Source organism: Tarenaya hassleriana, unplaced genomic scaffold, assembly GCF_000463585.1.
Source record: "Tarenaya hassleriana unplaced genomic scaffold, ASM46358v1 Cleome28, whole genome shotgun sequence".
Lineage (NCBI taxonomy): Eukaryota > Viridiplantae > Streptophyta > Magnoliopsida > Brassicales > Cleomaceae > Tarenaya > Tarenaya hassleriana.
The window spans coordinates 256,019-275,436 of NW_010966021.1; the positions used below are offsets into that span (position 1 = coordinate 256,019).

The 19,418-nt window shown below is 32.9% G+C and overlaps 3 protein-coding genes across 5 annotated transcripts in view; 1 reads left to right on the forward strand and 2 right to left on the reverse strand.

The window, feature by feature from the left end:
- LOC104817692 (fimbrin-1) overlaps positions 1–3,638 on the reverse strand; it is a 5,159-nt gene extending 1,521 nt beyond the window's left edge. The window contains exons 1-12 of one of the 3 annotated variants that reach the window (XM_010546958.1): positions 3,323–3,638; positions 2,849–3,046; positions 2,490–2,660; positions 2,158–2,396; positions 1,895–2,066; positions 1,684–1,722; positions 1,528–1,596; positions 1,328–1,444; positions 878–1,089; positions 484–636; positions 172–371; positions 1–76 (exon numbers count right to left, since the gene is read on the reverse strand). In XM_010546958.1, the coding sequence (XP_010545260.1) occupies positions 1–76; positions 172–371; positions 484–636; positions 878–1,089; positions 1,328–1,444; positions 1,528–1,596; positions 1,684–1,722; positions 1,895–2,066; positions 2,158–2,396; positions 2,490–2,660; positions 2,849–2,935 (1,535 nt within the window). In that variant the 5' untranslated portion in view covers positions 2,936–3,046; positions 3,323–3,638. The remainder of the gene's footprint in view (positions 77–171; positions 372–483; positions 637–877; positions 1,090–1,327; positions 1,445–1,527; positions 1,597–1,683; positions 1,723–1,894; positions 2,067–2,157; positions 2,397–2,489; positions 2,661–2,848; positions 3,047–3,322) is intronic. The other 2 variants (XM_010546957.1, XM_010546955.1) reach the window with 2 other exon arrangements.
- Positions 3,639–4,791: 1,153 nt separating this feature from the next.
- On the forward strand, positions 4,792–6,248 carry LOC104817694 (putative lipid-transfer protein DIR1). Its single transcript, XM_010546960.2, has 2 exons — positions 4,792–5,820; positions 6,076–6,248. Exons 1-2 carry the CDS (start codon positions 5,514–5,516, stop codon positions 6,078–6,080), a joined length of 312 nt encoding a protein of 103 aa, XP_010545262.1. The 5' UTR covers positions 4,792–5,513; the 3' UTR covers positions 6,081–6,248.
- On the reverse strand, positions 6,174–10,035 carry LOC104817693 (sodium/hydrogen exchanger 4). The gene is made up of 15 exons (XM_010546959.1): positions 9,753–10,035; positions 9,194–9,312; positions 8,997–9,094; positions 8,817–8,876; positions 8,646–8,692; positions 8,355–8,549; positions 8,215–8,261; positions 8,029–8,095; positions 7,790–7,890; positions 7,604–7,705; positions 7,278–7,422; positions 7,093–7,155; positions 6,908–6,991; positions 6,536–6,823; positions 6,174–6,429 (listed from the first exon to the last, which is right to left on the reverse strand). The coding sequence occupies exons 1-14, from the start codon at positions 9,915–9,917 to the stop codon at positions 6,545–6,547; spliced, it is 1,572 nt and encodes a 523-aa protein (XP_010545261.1). The 5' UTR covers positions 9,918–10,035; the 3' UTR covers positions 6,174–6,429; positions 6,536–6,544.
- Positions 10,036–19,418: the final 9,383 nt, after the last annotated feature.

The following is a 19,418-nucleotide window of genomic DNA, read 5'->3' on the forward strand; positions in this document are numbered from 1 at the left end:
TCTTTCCCTCGTGTCCGAGAACGGAGGTTCTTGAGAAGTTGGAGCATACTGAATCTCATCAACTGCCATAAGAAAGCTGATACAGACACCTCCAACGTTTAGAATTTTTAAGGAATGCATTTTTTTTTCACTCGTAAAAACTCAGAGACCGAGACAAGAAAGAATGATCACCAAGTATGAGCTTCTTATTCCCTTGAACTATGTCATTTCCAGCTACATTCACCAGAGAGAATTTTAGCTGCTTCCCGATCTTCACGACTTGATTGCAATTCTCTACTTTTCTAAACGGCATCTTAATGGGCGGTTTCGAAGCGTGTTTCCAGTTAACTGAACCAGGAGAGACCTTGTCAAGAACCTCCAGAAGAATCCATCTGCATGAAAACAGTATAAAGAACATTTCCAGAATTTTATCAAACCACCAACAGATTACAGATAAGACTGGTTAAATTTCTTTCTTCGTGATTCAAGAAAATAAAAGCGTACCCGTTTCTGATATCTTCAAACACGTTGTTGACATAACTGTCAATCCCGAGGCTGTTGATCCATAATCGGTAGCATCTCTCGTCTCTGCAAGTCTGTACATCCTCAGTCATCATCTCCGCAAAGGAAAACTTACTATCTGTGCTAAGACCATTCCTGCAGCAGATACAAGGCAAGCTTTAGTTCAAGGAGAGAAAGATGATTAAAATCCAGAGTGATGAAATCTCCAAGATCATATGTGAGTTTCTTATAAGTGCTCTTAAAAAGTTATTCGGGGATTCTATATCACCAAACGAGACTATCAGCCCCTCTTTATTTGTGCTGATATTCACACACCATAAGGAACAACCCATCTTCTATGAACCTATTGCGAGATGAAGCATATCATGATACAGACCTTTCGTGAAATATTTGAGCCACAAACGCGAGATTCAAATTTGGGGAGCCTTCGACAATCTCTTCTGGAGTCAAATACCGCTTGCAGTTCATTCTCTCTGCATGATCGAGGACCAGTTTAGCCCTTTCAAGAGGACCCTTTGCATTTAGTGTAGCTGGATCACAGTGTTCAGGTGCAAGAACATTGAGCAGGTAAGCATAAGCCTCCGCATCCTGCAGATTTCACCAGTAAAATATTTTATTACAGAAGAAGCTGATTCAACTTTGCTATACCAAGCCAGAACAATTAAGGTCAAGGCAAACAAGAAAAAAATCCTCACTCTTTACGAGTTAGCATCCAATTTTTCAATTGAAGAGTTGAAAATATACTCTGAATCCAAAAGATCTATCGATGGAAAAAAGGGTTTTCAAGGGAGGGAATCACGAAATTGCTATTTGAGAAATAATATACCTTCAAATCAGAAGAAAAGTTTGCGACGGTTTTCTTGTAACCGCCTTTTTTGAGATGGAAGTTCATCCATTTTAATAACACTTTCTCAGGGGGTAATCGCAGCAACTCCTCAATATCCTGAAAGAGGAAACAACTCATGAATTATTTATCTACAACGAGCACAAACACTTGGGATAACGATGTGATCTGCAATTCATTACATCGTTGTCTTCTACCAACTCAACGAGCTGAGGCGTCTTCCTCAGATTGAGATCGGCTAGCAGTTGAATCTGAAGTTGCAAGCATGGGTTTGGTTAATATCTCAAGCACAAACAAAAAAGGAAGATATATGGAAAGACATACGGAAATCTGCTTACCTTTATGATTTGTGAAATCAATCCAAGCACCAGGTGAGGCTGCGAAATAATGAAAGCAGAGCAAAATTTAGACATATAAGTTCCTTTTTTCTTACTTCCTTTCCCATTTTCAGAAATAATGCCGGAACTTGCAATCACGTAAACTATGGTACTCATCCAGAGGACGGAATGGCAGATATTGATCCTAACCAATAAGCAGGCAAAAACATACCCGTCCCTCAGCCAGGTCCTGTGTTCCAATATTGACCACAGTACAGCCAATAGCTTTCGCAGAGTTGAGACAAAGGGTATGATTCTCATTTCTCTCCCATGGGTTAAGTACCCTTTTCGTGTTTATGGCACGTTCATCTATTGTCCCCGTAACTGCCACATTTATGAGCTTACTGTAGCAACATGAGGAAACAGACGAATCAAAACCAGAAAATCAAATGTATTTGGTGTTGATAAAACTCTTAACATATAAGTGCACATTACCATAGAAGTACGCCATCTTTCACAAGTTCATACAGACCGTTAGAATCCGGATCAAGAGGAAGAAACTGTTCCAGAAACGGGTCATCCCCGAGATATCTGTTGATGTGGTGAACAAAAGAGCCCTTCTCCGACTGATTTATGGTATGAAGAAGGGTAGTTGTACTGGCTTTAAGAAACGAAGATGAGTTCTTGTGGCCACCCGATTTCTCGGCCGCTTTACCTTGCAAATTCAGATATATCTGCACAATACATCAATTCACCCACATAACATCAGAACTCACCCTATAGCCAATCAAACGATAAACACCAGAGGATAGATTCGATAGACTAACCCTGAGAAAAGCTTCGAAATCAACATCACCGGTTGTTTGGGAACCCAGTTCGCTCAAAATTCCTCTTATCTCATCCTCCTTAAATGTAGCACTAAGAGCCTTCAGTTTGGCGAATACTGGCGGTAGATCCTCTATGGTGATTTTACCACTCTGGTTCTTCAACGATGTAAACTACACAAGAAAGCAAAATTCCTTACAGATCAAACGACCATCGGCCATATCCTTAGAATTGGCCGTCAATCACAATGCCAGAACTTTCTCGCTTAGATTAGATCCAACGACAATGCGACACGATTATAGAGACAGAAGCATATGTGTGTTCGTGTGTATCAAGGACATACATCGGTAAGAGAGCATACCTTGGATTTGAGGCTCCGAAGTTCGACCTGAGTAAACTGGCTCTGGAGCCATGGATCCGAAACGATAACACCCACGAAACCAGACATTTTCCCGCTCACCAATCACACGGGGAAGAACACGCAATTTCTCTTAACTCTCGGCAGAGGAACACCAAAACGAAGAATCGAACAGAAACCCCGATCCCGACAATCAAAACCCTGGATCCAAAATCAAGGATGTCGCAACATTAGTCAAATTCTTCTCGAAAACAGATCGTTATAAGCCTCAGGAACCAGAAAAACCTGGAAACAGACAAGAAAAACAGAAACCTATACACAAACCCAGAAGACTCGTTCTATATATAGAAAAGAGAATCATCAACAGAACAAAAATGGAAAACTGACAATCCCTACGGTTCCAGATAGATTAAAACGACACAGCTCTATCACGCAAAACATATCCAAAAGCAATTTCTAAAAGAAAAGGATCAGAACCCGATTTACAGAAACCCGCCTCTAACAGCACGATATGATGATATTCCGCATTGAACGCTGCTTCTCTATGTAAATGTGTATATACTGCATATCGATGTCAATCTGTTCGCTGCTGAAACCATTGGAAGACGGAAAGCCCAATGCCACAAGAACCCAATACGCACAGAGAGAGAGAGATGGTGAGAGAGAGAGAGAGAGAGAGAGGATCGATTTTAGCTTCGTATGGGGGCAAAGCGATGGAGAGAGAGAGAGAGCGAGGGAAAACGAGTTTCTTTTGTTTTTTTTTTTTTGGCGCAGCGAGCGAGAAGCCACACCGGCATTGAAAGCTTGGAAGTCGTGGTGGATTTTGTGGGGCTGATCACACGCGCGAGTATAGAATAGCTTAGATTACTCGCTCTGTGGGGACGACAAGTGAAAGGGGCGGTGCCTCCACATGGACGAGAGGGGCGAGAAGATGACCTCAAGCGTAACGGCGTCTACATACGTGTCCCTTTTAACGAGATCTCATATTTGTCAGCATTTGGACCCATGTCTTTTCCTGCATTTTATTAATAACTAATTAATATTTGTATCTGTCTCTCTGATATTTTTATGATTATTTATTTGGTAAGAAAATAAATAATCTCTCACGTTTTTCTTTAGTACTCAAAAGGCAATAATACCCAAATGAAGATTACCACATATAACAACAATTCATTCATGCTTCTAAATTTAAAAATATTGGAAAGATATTTAAATTAATTAATAAAATTATCAGAAAGATATATTTTGAGATGAAAACTATATTTTTTCTTTCGTCTATGAGATTTTTAAAACAATTTTCCCATTTAAAAAATATTGCAGGTTTTTCCATTATTTGTTATTATTAATATAAAAACGTCTATTAAGTTAAATTTTTTTTAACAGTTCGTTCTTCGTGGATCCAATTATCCAAATATTTTTTGAAATAAAAGATTATCACTCGTCACGTTATCCTTTTGTTTTTTCCGATTTTCATATAATATTATATATATATATATATATATATATATATGTGTGTTCGAGAACATGATGGGCCCCACCGACCGATTCGGCCGATTTCACTGTCCCACACGTGCTAATGCTATGCACGACGTCCTCCCACATTTATTATATTTATATCAACCGATTAAACGATATATGTATGTATATACTAAATGGATCTTCATATTGGGCCGAGAGGAGAGATGCCAGAAATATATTTGGGCCCAAAAAGAAGCCCATGCGACTATACAACTCATCTGTATGTATATGCGATTAGATGAAAACGTAATACAGTTGAACGGAATACAAAGATTTGGGAAAGAGACACGTGAACAACTAAATCAATTAAATTCCTCACTTTGAGAGGAAATGTAAGAGAAATTTAATAGTAGATCTTGGTATATATATATATATATATATAATTGATGGACCGTGGGTATATAAATGTGGAATTTAATTGATTGTCTACAGACGACACGACGACGACCAAGACTAAAAATCATGTCACGAGGGGGGAGGAGTAAGCCGACAGCTAACAAAAACAGAGAGACATGCGTATGCAGTTTCACACGTCAATGATTGTCTACAGAAACGCCGCCATATATTCCAAGGACCCGTGACTTTCCCTGCTTTGCCATTTCGTTTCCTCTTTTTTTTTTTTAAAAAAAAAATTGAAGTTTAAAAAAAAATCTGTATTAAAAAAAAATGAAACATTGAATCGAGTCCTAACAGAATTCAAATCAAACTGAAACCCGACATGACACCGAAGTAAATGTAGTTTCTAAAGTAAACATACAACCTTGAAAGAACAAAAAGGGGAGAATTTTTGGAAGAGAGCCGCCGTAAAACACAGTAACTCCAAGATGCGACCGTTTTGAGGATCCAACATCAGGGAGACAGACCACTAGTTCAACTGGTTTTGCTCCAATATTATCAAACTGTATTCCATTAAAGATTGGTATTTCTTATTTTTTTTTTTTAATTCGAAAGTTCACCGTAATTCCCAAGACTCGGGTCCTCCTCTCTTTCCTTGCAATTCGAGAGAGATTGCTTTTCCACCCAGAAAAGTCTCCAGATACGTCCATTTCTTAGACTTTCTCTCCAAGAAAAGTCTCTCTCTCTCTCCATATAAACAAGGAACCTAACCAGAAGCTGAAACTCAGCCAAGAAACGAGAGAGAGAGCAGAAGATGAGTACCAGAGTTTTCTTGCAATGTCTGGTCATGGCGATGGCTCTCACGGCCATTGTTGTGGAAGAAGCTTACGGTATTCCGATATGCAACATCGATACCAACGATCTGGGGCAATGCCGAGCGGCTGTTACTGGGAACCAGCCTCCTCCACCCACCGGCGAGTGCTGCGGAGTCATCAAACGCTCTGACCTCTCATGTCTCTGCAAGTACAAGTCTTATCTCCCCGCCGTCGGGATCGACCCTTCTAAAGCTACTACTCTCTTGTCTAAATGCGGCATCTCTAATGCTCCTCCTGCGTGCTATGGTACTATAAAACATATCTTAAACATGGCCCATACACTTACTTTTCTGGTGTTAGTTTTGGACTATTGTACATACATACATATATACATATATATATATATATCTTCTATCATAATAGCTAACAAAAAGGTGAGGGGAAAAAACCACATGTTAAGGAGATCAAAGAAGGGAAGAAAAACCCGAATAAAGACGCTTTTAGTACAAACTTATGAACGAGTGGCTTACAGTTTTCACGTGTCTTTTTTTGCCCATGCAGCTTGAAGAAGTGAGCTGACTGCTTCCACAGGCTTGCCCTATATTATGCTGTACTCGGAGTCCTGCATTATTCTATGTATCTGTACTATCTTTCAGAAATGTATAACGATATTCGCTTTATGGATATAGAATAACTATGCTTTATACATTAAGAAAGATGAAAAAGTGCTGATATTTGGAGCTTTTCTCGTTTCCGCTCACACCCTCTTACAAGTAAAACTAGCCAAAACCGATTCATCAGGCCTTTGCCACGATGAAACTTGAGCTCGAAACCATAAGGGTCAGCTTGATTTTTGCAAATTCATAGCCTTTTCGATTCATGCAAGCCCGTGACTTCGGTATATAGATCCACGAACTGCAAGAAGCAAACAGCTCACGCATCATTATGGATGGTAAACGTATATAAGTCATAATTCCGCGAGTATAATCTTATGGCTAGCATGAGGAAGGGGAAAGGAAACCTCGAGTACTTAGCACTCTGATTGAATTCCATGAAGGGGCCCTCCGAAAATAGGCCTCATATACGTATCGTCAAACTTTCTCCAGTATCGGTGGATCGTGTAAACAGGCTGTTCCATCAGCAGGGACAGGCTATCCTTTGCCCGGTCGAAATTGGTGGAAGCAGACTCTTCGAAAGAAAGCAGAGGTAGCACACCGTCCTCTTTGGGTGAACCACGCTCCACATGATTATTATTTGCAGCATCAGGAATTAAGCAGCAGACGAGTGGTTTTGTCAGAAAACCAAAAACCTATGAAACCGAAGAGAAATGAATTCACGGTTTTATTCACCAGAAAATGGAGGGAACAGACACAAGGAGTTATGTTAACTTTACCAGTGTAGTGAAGAGGACAACAATAGTCGTGTTGGTGATCATAGCAGCATTCAGAGGATCCAGAGTGACACCTGAGAATGTGAACTTGGCGCACGAAAATATATATGGACGTAAATATATTACATAACATAATTTATCCAGGGCACAAGTGTAATTAAAAAAAACACACTGTTAGTGAGTAAAACCTGCTTGAAAGCTAGAGCAATTGACACAGCTCCTCTCATAAGCCCTGCCCACCAGATTATCACCTAGGAGGCAAAGGGGATAAATTTCATGATTTTGTACCAAATATATTTTGAGACTACACAGGAAAAGTTTGGTGAAGGAGTTAACTAAGGATTCATCAAGTGCAAGGGAATAGAACACTGACCTGATGCTTAAATGAGATATAGGCGTTTCTTTCGGCACTCCTGTTAGTGAAATTGGTCAAGACAGAGAGGGGAAAGACGAATGCCACCCGGCCGAGCAATACTAACGCAACAATGGTGCTAGAGACACCGACAGAACCACCAAAACTGCAACAAGACGGGAAGAAAAAGAAGCATGAATCTCATTTTCTTGCAAATTATTCCAAAAGCAGATGAACATTATCTATTCCTTCCATTTTCAGGCTAATTCATCCTAGATGGAAGGAAAATTTTTATCTGAAGCTCTTTTTTCTAACTAAACCCAAGATGATCGGACACAACATCGCACCCCAACTTGCTTGTCCTCCACTTCCCAATATCAAGCGCATCCATTCCAACGTACAGAAATATGAACGTCTCCGCGATAAAGGACATCATCGAAAACACGTGCCTGCAGAAAAAGGGATGATTAATCAGAAATCATTTCTCGCACTAGAGCCTAGAAAGCAAAAGATATCCGTTGGCGAGAGAGTACTTGGAAGTGATTTTTGAACTCTCTGTGACATTATGCCATGCATAATGTGACATTAGAATCCCACAGAAAAAAACTGTGAGGATGCCACTTAGAGAAAAGAGCTGCAAGAAAACAACTATACCGGATTACAAAGATTTTGAAAAAGTTAATAGCTAACAGAAAAAAGAAAAAATTACCACATTGTAGATAATCGTGATCTTTGAGGAGTAAATCCCGTTTTACGGTAAGGGAGATGTTACCTCGGCCAGCATATACGAAAGGTATGCCATCAAAACCATTATTGCCAGTTCACGTGTGCTCGAATGCCTGTCAGCAGCCGGCCAGTCAAAGAATGTTAAAAGGCATCTCTAGAGTATGCGGATGAACACACAGACACCGATAAGCTTAAGTTCAAGGTTAACAATCTTCAAGTTACTTTAGACTACCTTCCAAAGTAGAAGGTTCTAAGGACATAAGATGTTAATAGCCCCGCCTGCAAGACAACCAAAATATTCATATATATCGGTCCAATAACTCAAGATATTGTTTCAGAGGGAACAACTACATGATAGACCCGATAGCTTACTCCAACTCCTAGAACAGTGCTCGAGGAGAAAAGGTAAAGAAAATCTCCGAGTATGTGAAGAGCTGCCCAACCGTTGAACTTTTCAACGTGGATCTTTTGAACAGCGTTGAATAGAACAACTGAGGTTGCATCATTCACCACTCCTTCGCCAAACACTAAACTGTATAGAAACGGAGTTTCGTCTTGATGTAGAATCTGATAAGAGTGATGATAGAATCTTTAAAAACTTTTTTCCACCAAATCAAACCACGAAGAAGAAGTCAAAGGACAGATAGTTGTGAAATCAAGAACCTGTAGTGTGCAGACGGTATCAGTTGATGAGAAAATTGTACCGATGGCTGAATCAAGACAACAAGAAATTCACTTGCAACTGATAACTATCCTCACAAGTGATAAACCAAAATCATATCGTGATAACGAAAAAATGCAGAGAGACAACAAAAAATTAACCATAAATCTCACCAAGATAGTCTCGTGCAGTCAATCCAGCAAATCCTAACTTGGGAAACAACCACCAGCTGCCTAGTTCAGACAACAAAAAACAGAGATTATAGCAACTAAGACACAAACTTCCGGCTTTACAATCTGAAGCTATGATCAAATGACATGGAGTCGAGGGTGTCTAAGAACAAAAGGTATTACCAGCTGCTATTATGAAAGTCGAAATAAAAACTCCGACCACCCCGAAAGACATGATGGTCAAAAAGTTTTGAAAGAACTGCTTTTTCTTGACCTGGAATCTGCAACAAGCTGAATCCCTCAGTCAAACAGTAATGTGGAATGGCATTAGATACTAAGCTCCATTTATATTGCAGGCCACTAAACCAGTCCAAGCTTACCCAGCGTTAAAAATTATAGGGGGAAGGAGGTATATGAAGAAGAGTTGTTCATCGAACACCAAGATGTGAGAACTCTTCCCTTTGCTGATTAACAAGATAACCGTCCCCGACACACCTCCCTATTTGCAACATTACAATAAAATTCTTAGTTACCATCCAGAAGAATTTGTCAATGACAGGACACCCCAAGTCTTGAAATCGATATCGTCTTAGACTCAGGACAAAACCCATGTTGGGAGTAGAAACATAATTTCTCAGGACAGTGAAACGAAAACTACGAAGCGAAGTGTCATTCAAAAGACAAAACCCTTCAAATCCCCAGAATGTTGAAACGAGAAGCTCAGATTTACAGAAGCAACAGTGGCGGAGCTTTGTTCCGTATGTTGTAAGAAACCCAAATGACGAAAAACTAAATCCATATCAAGATTCTGCTCCGTAGCATTAGATACAACGACAAGCCCAGTGACAGTAGAACCTTTTTCCATACGATTGCAGATCAAAACCTCTCCAAACTATACTGAAGAACGGAAACAAAATTCGCAGAAGTGAAGTAACTCACGACCAAAATGGCGGTGATGGATTCGTTAACCCATCGGTTCTCTTCAAGCAAGTGGCCGATAACCAGACAGAGACAGAGAACCGCAACAAACACCGTTATGAGCACCACCGTGGGATGCTCCGCCGAGAGGTTCCTCGTAAAACACGCCGTAAACCCAAAACCCATTTCCTTGAGAATGTCGGAATAAGCTCTCGAACTCTTCGATTTTGATCGCCAAGGCTCGGAGACATCACGGGCCAATGACGCAGAAGAACCCACCGAGAGAAAGAAACGCGCGGAGGAACGCAGAGGTGACGAGTGGCGAGGTGGCACACGGAGGTGACACGTGCCGGGCGCGTGGGCTCACCAGTGTGTAACCCCTGCGGGTTCTCATCTTATAATGGTTCCACGTCAGCATTTGGGTTTTTGATATATAATGGGCTTATGTTCTGCTCAGGCCCAAATTAGATGTTCAATATCTAACTATATATATAATATAGTTTTTTTTTTCAAATATATATAATATAGTTAGATATAAATATAGTGTCCTGCTACTATGGTTTAGCATGATTACCATCAAATCTTGGCTTTGATTTAGAAATCTGAGTGTAGGTTGAGACATAATCTAATCGAATCATTAAGTTCGAATTATTCTGATTTGCACCAATAAAATAAATAATTACACATTTTGCCATTATTTAAACCTCAAACTAATGTTTTATTGCAGTAGAAATATTATTTCCTAAATAAGTGGTCAAATATTCATGCTCTTGTAAACAAACTTTCATATATATTTTACCTAAAAAATCCTTACTTTCATTTATAATATTTTGTTTTTATTGGTAAACCCTCGTTTAAACATAAGAAATCTTTTTACTTGTAATTTTATGCCTATTTTCCTTGTTAACCTTTTTTTTCTATTTGTATTTGTAGATTTCGTAATATCATTTTAATGTGGTTTTATATAAAACAGTGGACTTGGTTTTTGTTTTTGTTTGTATGTCATGCAGTGCCGGATCCAGAAAAATATTTTAATGGGGGTAATATTAATATATATATTATAAAAAATTAATAAAATATATACTAACAAAAATATTTATGTTTTATAATTGAATTCTACAATTTTTTTATTTTCTAAAATTTCTACATAATAATTTTATTAGGAATCGTTTAGAATATATCTTTTTCGATAACACAAATTAGATAATCCATTCAAAAATTATATTTTATCTTATCTATCTAATTAGGATGATATTTTAATTTTTTTATTAACATGATTCAAAACCAAACCATCTAAGTCAATTTGTTTATATGAAAATTTAATACGCTCTCGATTGAAATTTTATCACTATTTTTGAATTTCAATAGAATTTTTTAGAAAAAATTATCCACACACATATATATATTTATAAGTATGCTAAATACTTATAAATATATAGAAACGAATAATAAAAAAAATAAAAATGGTTTCAAACAAAAATTATAACATTTATATATATTTGATTTTGTTGTTGTTATTTTTTTATATTAAGTTATGATTAAATTGATGATAATTTTTTATTACGATTAAATTGATTATTATTTTTAGATGTAAGAAGAGAAAAAAATATAGGAAAGATGAAATTTTAAAAAAAATTAGAAAAATGTGATATGTTTATTTGATTTCCGATTAAAAAAATGAGGGGAGGGTCACTTATAAATATGAAGTGGGGGGCATTATTTTTCACATCTTATTACATTTTATAAATAAGTTCTTTTTTTATTTTTAGTAGAGGCTAGTGACCCCACTGCTGATGAAGTGGGTTCGCCCATGGTGTCATGTATATCAATGAATGCTAGCCATTAATAAAGTGCGAAAATCAAAATTTGGTACACAGCTTTTTTTTTTAATTAATAGGTTAATTTCTATAATTTTTTTATGGTTGTTGTTTCAAATCTAGAAAATGTAAAACAATATGTAAAAAACAATATTGTTTTATTATAAAACTTTTATAACGTTTGTTGTTGTTTATATGTATGGATTGTCATTCCCTAATTAAATATGATATTTAACTGAAGTTAGATACACATTATTTATTTATCATACAATAATTTTCCACGATATTTCTTTTGCATTTTAATGTTTCTCTTGATTTAATATAATTCAATGTATGATAAATGATTCCTTAATATTTTGAAATATCTTCATATTATATTGATATTTGTGATTTGTATTAAGTATAAAATTAATTCCAACCGAATTGACTTATCACCTGACAATAAATCCTGTTTACCCGGTTTCAAAGACATTGGTCCCCAACGCAAATACAATGTGACCGGTTTTTGGCGCGTCCTTGCTGATTCATTCATGGCAGCCAATAGAACATTGCCACGTCAAACATTATAGGAAGCCATATTTGTGGGGCCCCCCAAAGCTGTAACCAATCATCTATGGCGTGGCTTTGGGCCGACCGAGCCGTCTTTTCATATTTGTCCTTTTTATTCCAGATAACCACCACAACATCATTCTCTTGATTCCAAATTTATTTAAAATCGATGGCATAATTTTTTTTCTATTTATTTCAGTTTTTACGTATTATTATAAATTTCATTTAAATAAAATCAATGTCAAAATCATTTTCAAAGATCAAGATAATATACGATTGAGAAAAGTATTAGGAAAAATCCAAAAAAAATACTCAACTTTTTAATATTAACAAAAAATACCACAACTTTTTTTTTTTTTAAATGCTAAACTTTTTAATTGTCCAAAATAATACCTAAACTATTCAACTAATGTCAAATTAAATAATTAAATTGATATGGCGTACGAAAGTAAAGATGTGGTGTAAAAAAACATTCATGTCGTATCAATATTTTGTCCGTCACGTAAACATTTTCGTACATTATACTAGTTCGATTGTTTAATTTGATATTCATCAAATAATTTATGTATTATTTTAGATAATTTAAAAATTTTTAATGTTTTTCTTGGTAAAAGGTTTTATTTTGTTAAAATTGAAAAGTTAAGTATTTTTTTAGATTTTTTCAAAATATTATAATTACAAATTACCTACAATAAAGTTTGTAATAGGTTTTTATAAACTGTTGGTTTTTTCTCTTCAAGTTTCTGTGCATACTTGTAGTATAAATAATTTTATTTTATCAATGTTTTGCATTCTTATCGTACTATATCAGTATGCATTTACCTTGGGAATACTATTTTTATTTTAAATATGAATTATTTCTCTTACATAATTTTGGAGGACTTAAAGCCATTATTATGGCCATTAATGGTGGTCCCCAAGAAATGAAGAGACCGTACAGGCAGAAACATTGCATGCTAGATAATTTCTGTAAGCAGGTACAATGATTAATGTGAAATAAATATTTTCAATAATAGGAAAACCTATCCTAAACATCATATCATATATATATATATATCATATATAAAATTACAGTTTCATGAAACGGAGGATGCCACGTGTCAACAAAGAGGAATATGAAAATTTTTGTGTTTTTGTCATCTCATAATGGAGTCAAATCTCATTGGGGATACAAATTATGCATAGTTTAATTATTTGTGCACTAATCACAAAGTTCGAGGAGCCACATGAAGTTGAACTGTTGGGTTGTACGTATATTTATTTAAGTTCAAATGAATTTTACGAAAATCATATAGCCAAAATCAATGTTTTTTTAATCACGGCATTACACCTACGATAATGTAGGAAATGTTTATTCTATTCTCCTGGCATTTAATATTATTTTACGTTCATATTCAACTTACCACTTTCATCTTTATTTGTCTAAATTCAATGGTAGTATAAATATTTAAAGTGAGTTTTAAATTCATTGAACATTAGTTATTTCAATTTAAAAAATTCTACACTATAAAATAGGTAATATGCTTTCAGGGTTTCATCAATCGATTTTCAGGGTGTTTAAGATCAAAGATCCAACCGAAATTTTATTGTTTTTTATTTGTTTCGCTTATTTTGTTTGTACCCATCATTTTTGGAATATATATATATATACATGTTATTATATATTTTTCTTTTCAGAATTATTTTTCTATTTTTTTTTTATGACTAATGTTCATCATCAGGTGAGTTTGATGAAGTCCATGAATCGGACCCGAACCCTTTTGTCTAAATTCATTGACAAATGCCAGGATTTGTTTTGTTTTTTCGATTTTTGGAGGTATCATATTCCGAGGTCGTGGTTGAAGCCGAGAGGGAACATGCTGGTTCTGCCGGAAAGAACTGGGTGGGGACATATCCAGAGTAGAATGAGTTACAATTGATTGAATCTCCCTTATTATAACATTTTCATATTCTATTTATGTTCCTTTTTTTACATAAGCATTGTCGTGCTATTAAGATTAGAATGAATGTTTGTGAAAATATGAACATCCATATGATTCATGTTATTGTCAATACTGAAATGGGTTGTATTATATGAACAATCGAGTTTAATATTTGGGGATTTATACATAATCTTAGAGGGATGTAGTATAAAAAGAATATTATTTAGCATAATAATACATTATTATAGTGTAGCAAATATTAAAATTATTAATTTGTGACTTTTACTAAGCAATTGAATCTCGTTCGATTAACAATAATTTTATTTCTTCATGCTATAGTTACATTGTAATACAAAAGATAACATATGGATTCTAATTTTCTCATTTTCTAATTAATTATAATTTGTTGGTACGGTGTTATTATCAGAAAAGTCATGTTCTGTGATCGGAAACTGTCTCGCAACAATGACCTGCCCCGTTCCCGTTCCATACGAATGCGCACGGGTTGAGTACCCGCGTTTTTGGAAATACCCGTCTTCGTTTTCGTCTTCGCGGGTTTTAGAGAAATGATATCTCTGTCTCTATCTCACAACATCCGGGTACCCGTTCAACGAGTACCCATAACTAAAAGACGAGTACCCGCGAGTATCCGCACCCGTATATAAAATATTAAACAATAGAAAATTAAATCAAATAATCAATAAAAATATACATATTTTATTCCAAAAATACATTTTTAAATTTGAAAATTTTTAAAATATAATAATATGCATAGAATCCTAGAAACATTTAAAAAAAATATACAATAATTTGAAGTTGAATCCATCAAACTTGAAAATTCAATATATAATCCTAAAGGTAAGTAAAATAACCTAAGTATTTTCGAAATTATATAAAAAACATAAGGTTAATTTTGTAATTTTAATATATATGCGGGTACCCGCAGGTAACCGTTATTTCAACATGTAAAACCCGAATTCGAACCCGTATGACGGGTATTCTAGTTTTTAATACTCGTTTTCGTCTTCGTTAGGTGTCGAGTACCCGTTTTCCGGGTACCCACGAGACCGGATATCCGCTTATCCGCGGATAACGGGTTTAAATGCCCAGCCCTACCGTTCCATACAAAAGTTGTGTTGTCGTGTAAACTATAGGCCTTGAAATAATCAGCGATAGAATAATTGGAGAACGTATTAGTTTCAAGATTATGGCATATCTCGCTCTCCATTTAAGGCAAGTATCGATATTATGTCTCTGTCTGTATTTGGTGAAAAAGAATCTTTATATATATATCCATCACGATTATGGCATATCAATCGTATTTACCGAGTATATGGATATTTATACAAATAATTTTTCAGACATCAAACATATATAACGTGTAGACAAAAATATATATATTCTTATTATATAATAAATAATGATGATTTTACAATCCTCTATTATTATCGATATATATTTTTATTAATTAAATAATTTATATTATTTTTTAAATATTTATATCATCAAATTTTTATAAAAAATTTAATCAATATATTAAAATTTTAATCAATGTTTCAATGCTTAGATATTGCACCTGTGAAAGCACAAAAGATAAGTTCGAAACAGGTTTCCAAAAAAAGATGAAGAACGTAATTATAGCTCAGTGCTAGCTCCGATGACGATGGTGATCGAGATGGTGATGGAGGATGAAGGTCGAGGAGCAAGAGGATTGTATATTTAGGGATACAGGGTGTGGAATCGTTCGGATCTCACCATGTATAATCTCATTTTTTATGGTGAAAAATATATATTCAAATATTAATTTATTTTTTTTATAATTTCAATTAAATTTGGTTTATGTTTGGATCAATCAAAAATATTTTTTTAAGATTTGGATTTATAGAATTTTTATTATTTTCATATTCATTTTTATATTAAAAAATTATTTTTATATTATATTTGTCGGTCATATCGTGATCATGTAATATTCAACATATCAAATTTAAATTGTTATTCCAAAGATGAATTTTTAGATATGTATTTATCTCCAACATATATATGTTACCGTTCTCTAATCATCTCGTATATTTCATATGAACTATTGTTATTTTTGTTTGATATAGAAATAAATGCTAACAATATTTATTTTTAAATATTTAGAATAATTTTAACTAAAAATCTAACTAGAAGTTTGTCCCGACTGAACCACGAATTATGAATATATATTCGCACATACATATATACATATACACATAAATAAATATATATATATACATATATATCTACACTTAGATAAATATATACACATATATATATACATGCATACATTCAAATACATATACACTTATATATATACATATATATCTCTGAGCCGATCCGCAAAATAATTTAATCGGGGTATATATTTGCATATCATAATAAGTAAAGGTACAATATTCATTTTCGTTAAAATTTTGTTAAATTCATAAAAATAATTATTTTTTTCTAAATTATTAAGATCCAACTGTCGAATCTTAAAAATTGGATATAACACAAACATTGGTAAGAATCCAATGCCTCGAAAATCCAAGGGTGACTACTTCTAGGTAAACTTCTTGACTGTCTTTGCAGTTTGCACCCCTACCTCCTTTATCACTGAGCGATTATCATTGGTTGTCCACGAACTTCATTATAAAAGAGAGTGTTAAAAGACCATGTATGTAACCTAACCCGTTTGTAAAATGGCTTTACCTTTTCATATATCTATTTATATATATATATATATATGTATATATGGATATAGATTTATATATATATGATATGGGTACGTATAGATATATGCATATATATATCTGCATATATATATATATATGTATGTGCATGTATATATATCTGCATATATATATAAGTGTATATATATATATATTTAACTATCTATATGTATATATATGTGTATGTATATATATGTACGGATGTGTATATATACAAAGAAGTGTATGTCTCATTATTTTTCTATTATATATATATTTTTATTTTTTTATCACAAATTTAGGAAAATATAAAATTTTGGTTAGTAGAATCGGTATAGATAATCGGTTAATGTATACCAGTTTAAGCATTTTCATTTGATTGCTTTAGATTTAATATACGTTTGTTTTACGAGAGTTATAATTTACAAACAAATAGTCTAATTATAAAGTATATTATAATCAATGATTTGTATAGAGAGTAATTGAGTATTTTTCTTTATTTTACTATATAATTTATATTAATATCTAAGTATATTTGTTCATTTCATTTCATTATCTTCGTTTAGTTAGGAAATTAAAATACTCTATTAACATTAACAAAATTATAAAGCTAACTCACCTTTCCAAATAAAATTATTTTCAAAATAGTTATTTATAATTTGGAGACTGAGACTTTTTTTTTCACAAAAATATAAAATTATACAAAATATTATAAAATTAATAGAAAAAATGTATTGTCTTAAAAATGTCATATAAAAAAATAAATTCCATTGTAACCATTAACATTTCAATTTTTCAAAAATATCATTAAGATCTAATAAATAATTTTTTTTATTAATGTTTGAAGTAACTTATAAATGTGAAATGAGTTCAACGAACACCGTAGAAACTGTTAAAGTTTTCACGAGGGATAATGTGAAATGTCAGTCTAGTCGGATAAAAATTCTCTAAGCATCAATTGATTTTTGTTTTGAAGTTTTTTCAAATATTTATCAAATCAGATCTTGCAACGTGTCCTTCAAGTAAAAGGTTACTCATGTCGAGTTCTATTAGAATTTAGATCTGGTAAGTGTTGTTCTATTTGAGACGTCAGCTCTTATAATTGATGGCGTACGAGATGATATTATATCACGTATGAGGGACTAAGCCAACTCTTTTATCATATAACCGAAGAACTCAAGACGGATCTTGAAGAATCATGTAAAATAAATAATGGGGTAAAAGAACAGTAAAAAATAAATTTAACAAAATACAAGTGGAACTAATTGAAATGATCTAATTAAATGAGGTTCCAGCTCATATATATTTAAATTTGATGTGAACTTATTTTATACGAGTTATTAAATCAATATTATTTGATAAAATATACGTAACATACAAATATAATATAATATTAGTTTCTTAGTTTTTTCAGTAGAAAAATTATAAAATCTTATTTTATAAAAACAATTCATTAATTTAGATTATAATTTGACAAATAAAAAATTTATATGATCAGTATTATATTCTAACCCTTGATTTTATATTATAACACATAAAAATATTATTCACAACTATTTTTTGAAAAAAAAATCGTTATCTCCATATTTTTAAAAATTACTTATCATTTTGATTTAAAGATATAAATTATAAATTTAAAAATAATATATAATGTATTTAAATTTAAAATTAATAATAATTTTTTAAATTTTTTTTATATATTTGTAGTCTGCGCGATGTGCGCAGGTGAATATCTAGTAATAAGAATAGAAAAGACAGGATACAAAAATCATAAAGAAATACAATAATAAAATTATTACTAAATCTACTTTTAGTATTAATTAATTATTTACGTATGTTGAGAATATATTATTTCAGGTGTGATATAAGCCACAATTATGATTATAGATATTTTTTGTTTGGTTACTTTTATAAAAACTCTCACTTTTTGGCTACAATTTTTTTTGACATTTTTAATAAAATAAACAATTGTTTATAAATATATATGTTTGGATTTTTTGTGATCGTGGAAGTAGGTTCTATATTATTATTACAATTTTGATTAGATTTAGAGATAAAATTTAGGGTAATAGAAATTATATTTATAGTTTTTGCTGTATATAATATTTTTTATTTTTTTAAATGAGATTAATTCTACAAAAACTCCAAACTTGTTAAAATGTTTCATATAAAACTTTTACAAAAATTACAAACTTACTATTTTCTTCTATATAAAATATTTGATTTATTTGACGAAAATTTTTTTATTGACGTACGATAGATTGCTGGCATGATGTTGGCTGAATTGACACATCAGCGCTACATCATCATTTTAAAAATTAAAATATAAATTTCTAATTTTTGGTTATATATATTAAGTTTATAATTTTAAAAAATTAAATATACAAATATATATATATACCTATACATACATATATATTTTTATCAAATATCTATACATATATATATATATATATATTTGTATATATATTAAGTTTGTAATTTAAAATTTTAAATATACAAATATTTTAATCAAATATATAAATTTACATATATAAATTCATATATATATATATTTGTTAAATATATATAAATATATTTTAATCAAATGTATAAGTTTATATATATATTTGTACATATATTTTTTTTATGAAATATTTTAATTTTTAAAAACGATGATATGATATTGACGTGCCAATTCAGTTAGCG